Raw genomic sequence first — 13,581 nt, 5'->3', positions numbered from 1 at the left:
GGTAACAATGTGTCTGCCAGTCGATGGTTAAACAAAATGTGGTGTGTGTGTGTGTGTGTGTGTGTGTGTGTGTGTATACATACAATAGAATACACATTGGAACACAATGGAATAGTATTCAGCCATAAAAAAGGAAGAAAATCCTGCCATTTACAACAGGGAAGGACCTTGAGAGCATTGTGCTAAGTGAAATAAGTCAGACAGAGAAAGACAAATACCATATGATTTCACTTATATGTGGAATCCAAACAAAAAAACAAAAAAAAGCTGAACTCATAGATACAGAGAGCAGATTGTTGGTCACCAGAGGGCAGGGGGCAGGGAGCAAAATGGGTGAAGGTGGTCAAAAGGTAAAAACTTCCAGTTGTAAGATAAATAAGATTGGGAAATGTAATACACAGCCCAGTAACTATGGTTTTTTTAAAAAAGAAAGAAAATATATTAACCATTAAAAATATGTGGGAGGGAGCTTCAAGATGGCGGAAGACTAAGACGTGGAGATCACCTTACTCCCCACAAGTACATCAGAAATACATCTACATGTAAAACAACTCCTACAGGACACCTACTGAATGCTGGCAGAAGACCTCAGACCTCCCAAAAGGCAAGAAACTCCCCACGTACCTGGGTAGGGCAAAAGAAAAAAGATAAAAACAGCGACAAAAGAATAGGGATGGGACCTGCACCAGTGGGAGGGAGCTGTGAAGGAGGAAAGGTTTCCACACACTAGGAAGCCCCTTTGTGGGCGGTGACTGCGTGTGGTGGAGGGGGGAAGCTTCGGAGCCACGGAGGAGAGTGCAGCAACAGGGGTGCAGAGGGCAAAGCGGAGAGATTCCCGCACAGGGGATAGGTGCCGACCAGCACTCACCAGCCCGAGAGGCTTGTCTGCTCAGCCGCCGGGGTGGGCGAGGGCTGGGAGCTGAGGCTCGGGCTTCGGTAGGAGCGCAGGGAGAGGACTGGCGGTGTGAACACAGCCTGAAGGGGCTAGTGCCCCATGGCTAGCCGGGAGGAAGTCTGGGAAAAAGTCAGGACCAGCCAAAGAGGCAAGAGACTTTTTCTTGCCTCTCTATTTCCTGGTGCGCGAGGAGAGGGGATTAAGAGCACAGCTTAAAGGAGCTCAAGACGGATGCGAGCTGCAGCTATCAGCGCGGACCCCGGAGACGGGCATGAGATGCTAAAGCCGCTGCTGCTGCCACCAAGAAGCCTGTGTGCGCGCACAGGTCACTATCTACACCGCCCCTCCTGGGAGCCTGTGCAGCCCACCACTGCCAGGGTCCCGTGATCCAGGGACAATTTCCCCAGGAGAACGCACGGCGCACCTCAGGCTGTTGCAACGTCACGCCGGCCTCTGCCACCGCAGTCTCGCCCCGCATCCGTGTCCCTCCCTCCCCCCAGCCTAAGTGAGCCAGAGCCCCCTAATTAGCTGCTCCTTTAACCCAGTCCTGTCTGGGCGGGGAACAGACACCCTCAGGCGACCAACACGCAGAGGCGGGGCAAATCCAAAGCTGAAACCCAAGAGCTGTGAGAACAAAGAAGAGAAAGGAAAATCTCTCCCAGCAGCCTCAGGAGCAGCGGATTATATCCCCACAATCAACTTGATGTCCCCTGCATCTGTGGAATAACTGAATACACAATGAATCATCCCAAATTGAGGAGGTGGACATTGGGAGCAAAAATGTATATATATTTTTCCCTTTTTCTCTTTTTGTGAATGTGTCTGTGTATGCTTCTGTGTGTGATTATGTCCGTATAGCTTTGCTTTTACCATTTGTCCTAGGGCTCTGTCTGTCCTTTTTTTTTTTAAGTATAGTTTTTAGCGCTTGTTATCATTGGTGGATTTGTTTTTTTGGTTTGGTTGCTCTCCGCCTTCTTTCTTTCTTTTTTTAAATTACTTTAAAAATGTTTTTAATACTTATTTTTTATTTTAATAACTTTTAAATTTCATTTTATTATATTTTATCTTCTTTCTTTCTTTCTGTTTTGTCTCCCTTTTATTATGAGCCGTGTGGATGACAGGCTTCTGGTGCTCCAGCCAGACATCAGGGCTGTGCCTCTGAGGTGGGAGAGCCAAGTTCAGGACATTGGTCCACAAGAGACCTCTCAGCTCCACGTAATATCAAACGGCAAAAATCTCCCAGAGATCTCCATCTTAACACCAAGACCCAGCTCCACTCAACGACCGCAAGCTACAGTGCTGGACACCCTACGCCAAACACCTAGCAAGAAAGGAACACAACCCAATCCATTAGCTGAGAGGCCACCTAAAGTCATAATAAGGCCACAGACATGCCAAAACACACCACCAGTCATGGACCTGCCCACCAGAAAGACAAGATCCAGCCTCATCCACCAGAACACAGGCACTAGTCACCTCCACCCGGAAGCTTACACAAACCACTGAACCAACCTTAGCCACTGGGGACAAACGCCAAAAACAACAGGAACTATGAACCTGCAGCCTGCAAAAGGAGACCCCAAACACAGTAAGTTAACCAAAATGAGAAGACAGAGAAACACAGCAAATGAAGGAGCAAGGCAAAAACCCACCAGACTTAACAAATTAAGAGGAAATAGGCAGGCTACCTGAAAAAGAATTCAGAATAATGATAGTAAAGATGATACAAAATCTTGGAAATAGAATGGAGAAAATACAAGAAATGTTTAACAAGAACCTAGAAGACCTAGAGAGCAAACAAACAGTGATAAACAACACAAAAAATGAAATTAAAAATTCTCTAGAAGGGATCAATAGCAGAGTAACTGAGGCAGAAAAACGGATAAGTGGTAGATAAAATAGTGGAAATAACTACAGCAGAGCAGAATAAAGAAAAAAGAATGAAAAGAATTGAGGACAGTCTCAGAGACCTCTGGGACAAAATTAAACGCACCAGTATTCTAATTGTAGGGGTCCCAGAAGAAGAAGAGAAAATGAAAGGGACTGAGAAAATATTTGAAGAGATTATAGTTGAAAACTTCCCTAATACGGGAACTGAAATAGTTAAAGACCAGGAAGCAAGGAGAGTCCCATACAGGATAAATCAAAGGAGAAACATGCCAAGATACATATTAATCAAACTATCAAAAATTAAATACAAAGAAAAAATATTAAAAGTCAGCAAGGGAAAAACAACAAATAACATCTAAGGGAATCCCCATAAGGTTAACAGCTGATCTTTCAGCAGAAACTCTGCAAGCCAGAAGGGAGTGGCAGGACATATTTACAGTAATGAAGGGGAAAAAATCTACAACCAAGATTACTCTACCCAGCAAGGATCTCATTCAGATTTGACAGAGAAATTAAAACTTTTACAGACAAGCAGAAGCTAAAAGAATTCAGCACCACCAAACCAGCTTTATGACAAATGCTAAAGGAACTTCTCTAGGCAGGAAACACAAGAGAAGGAAAAGACCTACAATAACAAGCCCAAAACAACTAAGAAAATGGTAATAGGAACATACATATCGATAATTACCGTAAATGTAAATGGATTAAATGCTCCAACCAAAAGACATAGACTGGCTGAATGGATACAAAAACAACACCCATATATATGCTGGCTACAAGAGACCCACGTCAGGCCCAGGGACACATTCAGACTGAAAGTGAGGTGATGAAAAAAGATATTCCATTCAAATGGAAATCAAAAGAAAGCTGGAGTAGCCATTCTCATATCAGACAAAATAGACTTTAAAATAAAGACTATTACAAGAGACAAAGAAGGACACTACATAATGATCAAGGGATCGATCCAAGAAGAAGATATAACAATAGTAAATATTTATGCACCCAACAGAGGAGCACCTCAGTACATAACGCAAATGCTAACAGCCATAAAAGGGGAAATCGACAGTAACGCATTCATAGTAGGGGACTTTAACACCCCACTTTCACCAATGGACAGATCATCCAAAATTAAAATAAATAAGGGAAACACAAACTTTAAATGATACATTAAACAAGATGGACTTAATTGATATTTATAGAACACTCCATCCAAAAACAACAGAATACACTTTCTTCTCAAGTCGTCATGGAACATGCTCCAGGATAGTACTTGTACTGGGTCACAAATCAAGCCTCAGTAAATTTAAGAAAACTGAAATCGTATCAATTATCTTTTCCAACCACAACACTATGAGACGCTATGAGATAGCAATTACAGGAAAAAATCTGTGAAAAGTACAACACATGGATGCTAAACAATACACTACTTAATAAAGAAGTGACCACTGAAGAAATTAAAAAGGAAATCAAAAAATACCTAGAAACAAATAACAATGAAAACACGACGACCCAAAACATATGGGATGCAGCAAAAGCAGATCTAAAGGGAGGTTTATAGCAATACAATCCTACCTTAAGAAACAAGAAGCATCTCAAATAAACAACCTAACCTTACACCAAAAGTAATTAGAGAAAGAAGAACAAAAAAACCCCAAAGTTAGCAGAAGGAAAGAAATCATAAAGATCAGATCAGAAATAAATGAAGGAAATGATAGCAAAGATCAATAAAACTAAATGCTGGTTCTTTGAGAAGATAAATAAAATTGATAAACCATTAGCCAGACTCATCAAGATAAAAAGGAAGAAGACTCAAATCAATAGAATTAGAAATGGAAAAGGAGAAATAACAACTGACACTGCAGAAATACAAAGGATCACGAGAGATTACTACAAGCAAATATATGCCAATAAAATGGACAACCTGGAAGAAATAGAAAAATTCTTAGAAATGCACAGCCTTCTGAGACTGAACCAGGAAGAAATAGAAAATATGAACAGACCAATCACAAGCACTGAAATTGAAACTGTGATTAAAAATCTTCCAACAAACAAAAGCCCAGGACCAGATGGCTTCACAGGCGAATTCTATCAAACATTTAGGGAAGAGCTAACACCTATCCTTCTCAAACTCTTCCAAAATATAGCAGAGGGACGAACACTCCCAAACTCATTCTACGAGGCCACCATGACCCTGATATCAAAAGCAGACAAAGCTGTCATAAAGAAAGAAAACTACAGGCCAATATCACTGATGAACATAGATGCAAAAATCCTCAACAAAATACTAGCAAACAGAATCCAACAGCACATTAAAAGGATCATACACCATGATCAAGTGGGATTTATCCTAGGAATGCAAGGATTCTTCAATATACGCAAATCAATCAATGTGATACACCATGTTAACAAACTGAGGGGGAAAAATATATGATCATCTCAATAGATGCAGAGAAAGCTTTCAACAAAATTCAACACCATTTTTGATAAAAACCCTCCAGAAAGTAGTCATAGAGAGAACTTACCTCAACATAATAAAGCCCATACATGACAAACCCACAGCCAGCATCATCCTCAAAGGTGAAAAACTGAAACCATTTCCACTAAGATCAGGAACAAGAAAAGGTTGCCCACTCTCACCACTATTATTCAACATAGTTTTGGAAGTTTTAGCCACAACAATCAGAGAAGAAAAGGAAATAAAAGGAATCCAAATCGGAAAAGAAGAAGTAAAGCTGTCACTGTTTGCAGATGACATGATACTATACACAGAGAATCCTAAAGATGCTACCAGAAAGCTACTAGAGCTAATCAATGTATTTGGTAAAGTAGCAGGGTACAAAATTAATGCACAGAAATCTCTTGCATTCTTATACACTAATGATGAAAAATCTGAAAGAGAAATTAAGGAGACACTCCCATTTACCATTGCAACAAAAAGAATAAAATACCTAGGAGTAAATCTTCATAAGGAGAAAAAAGACCTGTATGCAGAAAACTATAAGACACTGATGAAAGAAATTAAAGATGATACAAATAGATGGAGAGATATACCATGTTCTTGGATTGGCAGAATCAACATTGTGACAATGACTATACTGCCCAAAGCAATCTACAGATTCAATGCAATCCCTATCAAACTACCACTGCCATTTTTCAAAGAGCTAGAACAAAAAAATTCACAATTTGTATGGAAACACAAAAGACCCTGAATAGCCAAAGCAATCTTGAGAAAGAAAAACGGAGCTTGAGGAAATAGGCTTCCTGACTTCAGACTATACTACAAAGCTACAGTAATCAAGACAGTATGGTACTGGCACAAAAATAGAAAGATAGATCAATGGAACAAGATAGATAGCCCAGAGATAAACCCACACACATATGGTCACCTTATCTTTGATAAATGAGGCAAGAATATACAGTGGAGAAAAGACAGTCTCTTCAATAAGTGGTGCTGGGAAAACTGGACAGCTACATGTAAAAGAATGAAATTAGAACACTCCCTAACACTATACACAAAAATGAACTCAAAGTGGATTAAAGACCTAAATATAAGGCCAGACACTATCAAACTCTTAGAGGAAAACATAGGCAGAACACTTTACGACGTAAATCACAGCAAGGTCCACTTTGACCCACCTCCTAGAGTAATGGAACCCAATGAAACTTAAAGCCTTTTGCACAGCCAAGGAAAACATAAACAAGACCAAAAGACAACCCTGGGAATGGGAGAATATATTTGCAAATGAAGCAACTGACAAAGGATTAATCTCAAAATTTACAACCAGCTCATGCAGCTCAATATCAAAAAAACAAACAACCCAATCCAAAAATGGGCAGAAGACCTAAGTAGACATTTCTCCAAAGAAGATATACAGATTACCAAGAAACACATGAAAGAATGCTCAACATCATTAATCATTAGAGAAATGCAAATCAAAACTACAATGAGATATCATCTCACACCGGTCAGAATGGCCATCCTCAAAAAATCTAGAAACAATAAATGCTGGATAGGGTGTGGAGAAAAGGGAACCCTCTTGCACTGTTGGTGGGAATGTAAATTGATACAGAGACTATGGAGGTTCCTTAAAAAACTACAAATAGAACTACCATACGACCCAGCAATCCCACTACTGGGCATATACCCTGAGAAAACCATAATTCGAAAAGAGTCATGTACCAAAATGTTCATTGCAGCTCTATTTACAATAGCCAGGACATGGAAGCAACATAAGTGCCCATCAACAGATGAATGGATAAAGAAGATGTGGCACATATATACAATGGAATATTACTCAGCTATAAAAATAAACGAAATTGAGTTATTTGTAGTGAGGTGGATGGACCTAGAGTCTGTCATACAGAGTGAAGTAAGTCAGAAAGAGAAAAACAAGTACCATATGCTAACACATATATATGGAATTTAGGGAAAAAAAATGTCATGAAGATCCTAGGGTTAAGACAGGAATAAAGACACAGACCTACTAGAGAATGGACTTGAGGATATGGGGAGGGGGAAGGGTAAGCTGTGACAAAGTGAGAGAGTGGCATGGACATATATACACTACCAAACGTAAAATAGATAGCTAGTGGGAAGCAGCTGCATAGCACAGGGAGATCAGCTCGGTGCTTTGTGACCGCCTAGAGGGGTGCGATAGGGAGGGTGGGAGGGAGCGAGACGCAAGGGGGAAGAGATATGGGGATACATGTATATGTATAACTGAGTCACTTTGTTATGAAACAGAAACTAACACACCATTGTAAAGCAATTATACTCCAATAAAGATGTTAAAAAATATGTGAAAGATGAAAAGCAGAGAGGAAGTGCATGGAGAAGGAGCAAGAAGAAGCAGTGAAAAGTGAGGTGGAATAAGAGTGCATATGTACCCAGATGCAGGGAGCACAATGACCCCGGGGCCACAGTGAGGGTGACCACAGCGTCAGAGCAGAGCAGGGTCTGTGGGCCACTCCTCAGAAATGGTACGGTTCTTTGCAGTCCCCATGGTGCCATGCACACACCCCTACTCGTCTGCCAGAAGAAGCCCATCAGCATGATGGACTAGCTACCTCAGTGGTTTGCACGGCCTTTGTCTCTGGGTGTAACCAGGACAGAGCAGACACTGGAGGAGAGAATGATGGGTCTCAGAAGTGGGTGTTTCAAACAGGACTCAGGGTGGCCACAGTGGTCCAGAGATGTGCCTCTGTCCTCCTTCCAGGACGACTTGCTGCTCAGCTGAGGGCAGACAGCTCCCTACACGGTCAACTTCAACTCCTTCCTCTGTCCTTTCACAGGTGTCCACCCCTAAAAACCATCTTGCATTCCCAACTCTGAAGATCCCAACAGGTAATGATGGTGAACACAGTCTGGTGTTCAAATTTTCTCCACTTCTAAGTAAAAGCCAGTAACGCTATACTTACTTATTCATGCTCACCACCGTGTGTAACAGTATGACTTGCCTGCCGGGATACCTGCAGATGCCTCGATGCCTCCACTGGCCTAAGGGATGGTATCCCCAGCACCACAGCCTTGGGGGACAACACCTAGTCTTCTAGGAGATCAGTGCTAATCTGAGATTACATGAGCCAGTTACCTCCATGTCCTCCTCTCCCTCCAGGTCTGCATTCAGATCTGTGATGAGTAATAAGGACACTGAGGCTGAGTGTGAGCAAGCGAGGTGGCCGATGATGATGACAGCCCATTCGACAACCTTCAAGGACTCTCCATTGCCCCTGGGTTCCACCTTCCTCCTAGACTCACAGACACGAGCCTGATGGCCTCAATTCCTGCAGCACCTCCCAGGCGGCTGCCCGATCAGGCTCAGGGAGGCTGTCTCCAGGCCTGTAGCAAACATTTACTTCCTGGCAACACAGTGTTGGGTGTCGGGAAGCCCCTCTCTCCAGACTCCATGTCCCCCAACAAACATCCTCCATGGTTCTGTCTGTTGGGACACTTCAGAATTCCCACAGTCTGAAGACGCCCTGCCTCTGCCATGTTTTCTCAGCTTCCCACCAATCGCCTGCTGCTGTCAGCTCACTCCTGTCCCCCATCATCCCCCAAAACACACCCCCTCATGAGATTCCTGCTTGTCAAGGCCCTCCCCAGGCATCTCCCTGCTTCCCTTCTTCCCTGAGGGGCCATGGGTGCACACAGCTGAGTGCCCTCAGCAGCAGCAGAGTATCCTGGTGTAGTCACGGGTTTGGGGCACAGTCTCCGGTAGGGCCTTCCAGACTCCCTTCATGATGATTTCCAAAGGACAGATGAAGTTTCACTTTCAAGTCTACCCTGATAAGTCTGGCCTGTTCCTCTCTCAGAGCAAAGGACTTGTTTGTTTTAAATGTGGCATACTTAGCACTTTACCATGTGCTATTTATTTTCTATTCCATGTATGTTATTTTCTTTTCCCCAAGGATCTGGTTCAGGTTGGAATGTTGTGCAACCTTTTTTCTTCAAATATTTTTTAGATTCAGGCACCGACCTCCCTCTAAATACTCAGCACTTAATTGCTTTGAATAGAGAAATGCTTCCCACAATAACTCACGTGCATCATTTAAGCAAGACAAATCATCTCATCAGTGGAATTGGGTGTGTTTGCCTGTTGTGTCGCTCCCAATAATTCGAATGCTCCCTTCATGACCTTCAAGCCACCTTGCAGAAGACACGCTGCATGGTGAAGTGGCAAGAGTGAGCAGAAGAATTGACTGTACCATTCAAAACTGGATAAATAGTCCCTGAACAGACAGAAGGTACTTTAGCAAAAGTAATAGGCCTGATATCAGACCTTTCCCTTGAATGAAGCTGGTGATTCAAAATAAAGGTAAAACAAGACCTGTTATAAGATTTTGTAAGGACCTTGAGTATAAGGGAAGAAATCATTTTTCAGGGGGAGGGATGTAGGGAAAACAAACACCTGGTCTTATACTTGGACATAAAATCAGGCACATTTTCTCTGGAGTATGGAGGAAAATGAAGTCAGTACCTTGATCTTGGCTGCTTCCAAGGCTTTTTTGCCATCCCAGGCCCAGCCTCTCTTTGTGAAATAGTTGACGGTGGCAAACTCGATCAGCGCAGAGAACACAAAAGCGTAGCACACGGCTATGAACCAGTCCATGGCCGTCGCATAAGCCACTTTGGGCAGAGAGTTCCGGGCACTGATGCTGAGGGTCGTCATAGTCAGCACCGTGGTCACCCCTGTGGTTGTCAATGACAGGGGTGGGGTCAATGGGAACAAGGATCAGCACCAGCACTGGACCCCAGTATAACACCCCTGAACGTGACAAAGAAAGAAAGGAACTATCACTTTAATCCCCAGCCTAGGTCTCCCGCTCCCTCTACAATTTTCACAGCACAACACATTCATAGCATTTAAAACACTGCTTAGTTTATTTACCTTGTCAATCGTCTCCTTCCTCTAGAACATAAATCGAGGTGGGCAGGGATTTGGGTCTGATTCATACACATACTCTAACTGTGTCCCCGTTGTCCTGACCTGACCCTGCAGAGAGCTGGTGCTCAACAAGGATGCGTCAGAGGAGTGGGGCATCTTAGTGGCCCCAAGGCAAGTCCAGCTGAGAAGGGCAAGAACGTTCCCACCGCTCTAACGAAGTGCTTCACAAAGACTCACTGTGCACCTTACAAGTCGTGGGCTCCAGAAAACTGATGAGACAGGCTTGCTTTCACATGGATTAATGCAGCATGCAGACTCCGAGGACCGGAGTGCAACAGAAGCACCACATCTGAATCTGGGTCTTGGCACTTCACTCCTTCTAACAAGGATCTGGGCCACCTTGATGCTGCCATGCAAGATGCCTGTAGCCATCTGCCTTGTCTTCTGGGGAAATTTGCAGTGACCATAAAGGAAGTCTGGATCCTCGGAAGGGGACGATAAGCCTCTAACAGGCATCTATTAAGGGCCAGACTCTGATCTAAGCTACATTCTGAATGGGTGTCATTATCCCCATTTTGCAAGTGAGGAGCTTAAAGATTTAAAAATAGTAATGTACCCAAATTCGCCAGCTGGCAAATGAGAACCTGTACTGGGACCCAGGTCTGCTGAACCCTTACAGCCCATGTAGTTTCCACATGCTCTGTGTCTTTCTTCTTACTGCAGTTTTGTTTGCAGAAAGGTGCAAGTATGTGTATGGGGTGTGGGTGCAACACACCTGTTATGAGTGGAACTGTGTACCCCCCCCCAAATGCATAAGTTGAATTCCTAATCTCCAGAACCTCAGATTTACTTTCCAGACCTTACTTGGAAATATGGTCTTTACAGAAGTAATCAAGTTAAAATGAGGTCATTAGGGTAGGCCTTAATCCAATATGACTGATATCTCTCTCACACACACACAGGGAGAACAGCACATGAAGACTGGAATTATGCTGCCACAGGCCAAGGAAGTACCAGAAACTGGGAGAGAGGCCAGAAACAGAGCCTTCCCTCATAGTCCTCAGAAGAAACGAACTCTGCTGATTTTGGACTTGTAGCCTCCAGAACTGTGAGAGAGTTAATTTCTATTGCTTAAGCACTCAGTGTGTGGTACTTTGTTAGGGCAGCCTCAGGAAAGAGCACCAAAAGAGTGTCATGTTGCTGGTGGTCATAGCAGCTTAGTCTTCATTCAGTGTCATCTTTCAGAGGTATTTATATACCCTCACTGAACACGGTACTGTGCATGGAATTAACGCTAAATGAGAAATCGGTAGTCATCTTTGATTTTTCTTAGAAATCCAGTTAATCATTGTGCTGGAGAGAAGTGTTCTGTGTGTGACCTTGAACAGGCTTCTTGTGTCTCCTTGAGTCCTTTAACATCCTAATGTGCTTTGAGAATCTCTAAGAGGAAGCAGACTGGAATATTCTCCAAACTAATTCTCCAAACTAAATCTTTTTCCTTGCCCACCTACTAATGCTCCCCTAAAGAGCTGGGGGAGCACTGCCTGGCCACAAGCCAACCTCCACACCCTCCTGAAGCTAAATCAGGTGAGGCAGGTGAAGCTGGGTATGTGGCTCGAGGTAGAGAGATGGTCAGATAGGAGCAATCCTGGGCCCTCACTGGAAATCCCGAGGCTCCCCCGGCTTCCTCCACCTACAGGAGCACTGGCGGGAAATGCAGGGCACGTTTTCCTTCTTTGGAAGGGACAGTGCAATAGGAAAAGCTGAGGCGGGAATAGTACTTTACAGTTTAGAAAGATGTGAGCATCCATTACAACTGACCCACGAAATTACTTCTAACATTGATTTTGATGAAATGAGCTTCCACGTAAAAGTCAAACACTCAACCATGTCTGCTGTGCTAAGGTACTTCCTGAGCTGGATCTTGCTAAACTTGATTTATGTCTCAAGGATGTCAGATAATTTTCTAAATTCTTATCATATATATGTATACATATATACATGTGTCATACGTACGTATGTATATCTCATATATATTACATTTATATATACATAAGGTAATATATATATTTTATATACATTTAATCTATTACTATCATATCACATGTAACATATTGACTGCCACTTGGGAGTTAATTTTAAAGTGGCATGCACATTTCAAAGAAAACTGCCTGATAACATAGAAAACAGTACTTTATGAGACTTGTGAAAATACCGTAGCAAAATCCCACATAAGACAGATTGCTGGCAATTTCAAACCTCAAAAAAAAAAAAAAAAGGCTCTTAGTGAAAGACTTTTCAAAAGGGAAACAGTGATCGAATTGCTCTGAACCCTGGTTCAGAGAGCAGCCCTAAATCTACTCTTTAACACTGAATTCATAACTAACTGGTCTGTTTGTTTTCTAGGTCACAGAATAGACAGGCAGCACTAGGGACTTTGAGGCTGCTGTCTTTGGGGTGTTAGAGGCAGTCACAGGCCTGGCTTGGGGACACTCACCAAACACTGTCCTGGCTGGAACTGATTCTCGGTTCAGCCAAAAGGACACTTGCGACAAGATCACAGTCATTATGCAGGGGAGATAGGTCTGGATGACAAAGTACCCGATCTTCCTCTTCAGATGGAAATGAGCCGTCATGATTGTGTATTCACCTGCAAATGAACAAATTACTGCAGTCAGCCACCTAAATGAAACCCTACAGTCCTGCCCTGTGGTTCCTGCCCCTGGTCAGAGCCCCGGAGCTTCCCTTCTCTCCACCCTCCCTTTGGACAAGCATTTATTTGTATTGTTTGGGTGAAGGAGAGGCTGAAGGATGCATGGATTTCTTAACGGTCATTTTATAAGTAAGTCTTTTGACCCCCAGCCTCTGAAGAGCCTCTGCTGGTGGATGCTTTGCTGGGGAAAATCAGATTTGTGTGTTTTCCTAATCCCTGGTCACAATCTATGCCACTCTCCACCTGCCCCCCTCACTGCTACTGCTATCAGGATTTCAGGATTTAGCCTCTCCAGATGTAACTCAGGACATCACAGAGCCCTGTCGTGGGCGGATTGTTTTCTCCTCATTTCCCAGCCAGGGAGGGCTGGAAGGAGTGGGGGGCTACCACTTCCCCACAGGCTCTGTGCCCCCTCAGCCGGCTTGGGGGTGAGGAGCAACAGCCTCCGGAGGCCACTGGTGCTGGCCACTCTGAGCTTCCGCTGGTCCACAGAGAGAGTGAGGGCATTTCCTTGGCGATGCCCCAGTGCCTTCTCTGGATCTGGCTGGCTGTGTGGGAGGCGAGTGCAGACCTCCCCTTCGTTGCGGAGAACGATGCTGCCCTGATGGTGAACTGGTAAGGAGCCAAGGCAGCTGCGGTGGGAGGGTGTGTTAGACAGAGTCTCCTTTGCTGTGTGAATTTGCATCTCCCTGGGGAGA

The 13,581-nt window shown here is 43.6% G+C and overlaps 1 protein-coding gene across 1 annotated transcript in view; it reads right to left on the bottom strand.

Annotated features, from left to right (window-relative positions):
- Positions 1-13,581, bottom strand: part of GABRA5 (gamma-aminobutyric acid type A receptor subunit alpha5) — a 103,419-nt gene that overhangs the window by 1,184 nt on the left and 88,654 nt on the right. The window contains exons 10-11 of the mRNA XM_060155452.1: positions 12,668-12,820; positions 9,763-9,974 (exon numbers count right to left, since the gene is read on the bottom strand). Coding sequence (XP_060011435.1) covers positions 9,763-9,974; positions 12,668-12,820 — 365 coding nt within the window. The remainder of the gene's footprint in view (positions 1-9,762; positions 9,975-12,667; positions 12,821-13,581) is intronic.

Source organism: Lagenorhynchus albirostris, chromosome 1, assembly GCF_949774975.1.
Source record: "Lagenorhynchus albirostris chromosome 1, mLagAlb1.1, whole genome shotgun sequence".
Taxonomy (NCBI): Eukaryota; Metazoa; Chordata; class Mammalia; order Artiodactyla; family Delphinidae; genus Lagenorhynchus; species Lagenorhynchus albirostris.
Note: the sequence above shows the minus strand (reverse complement) of the source record. Positions and strands in the feature narration are given on the sequence as shown.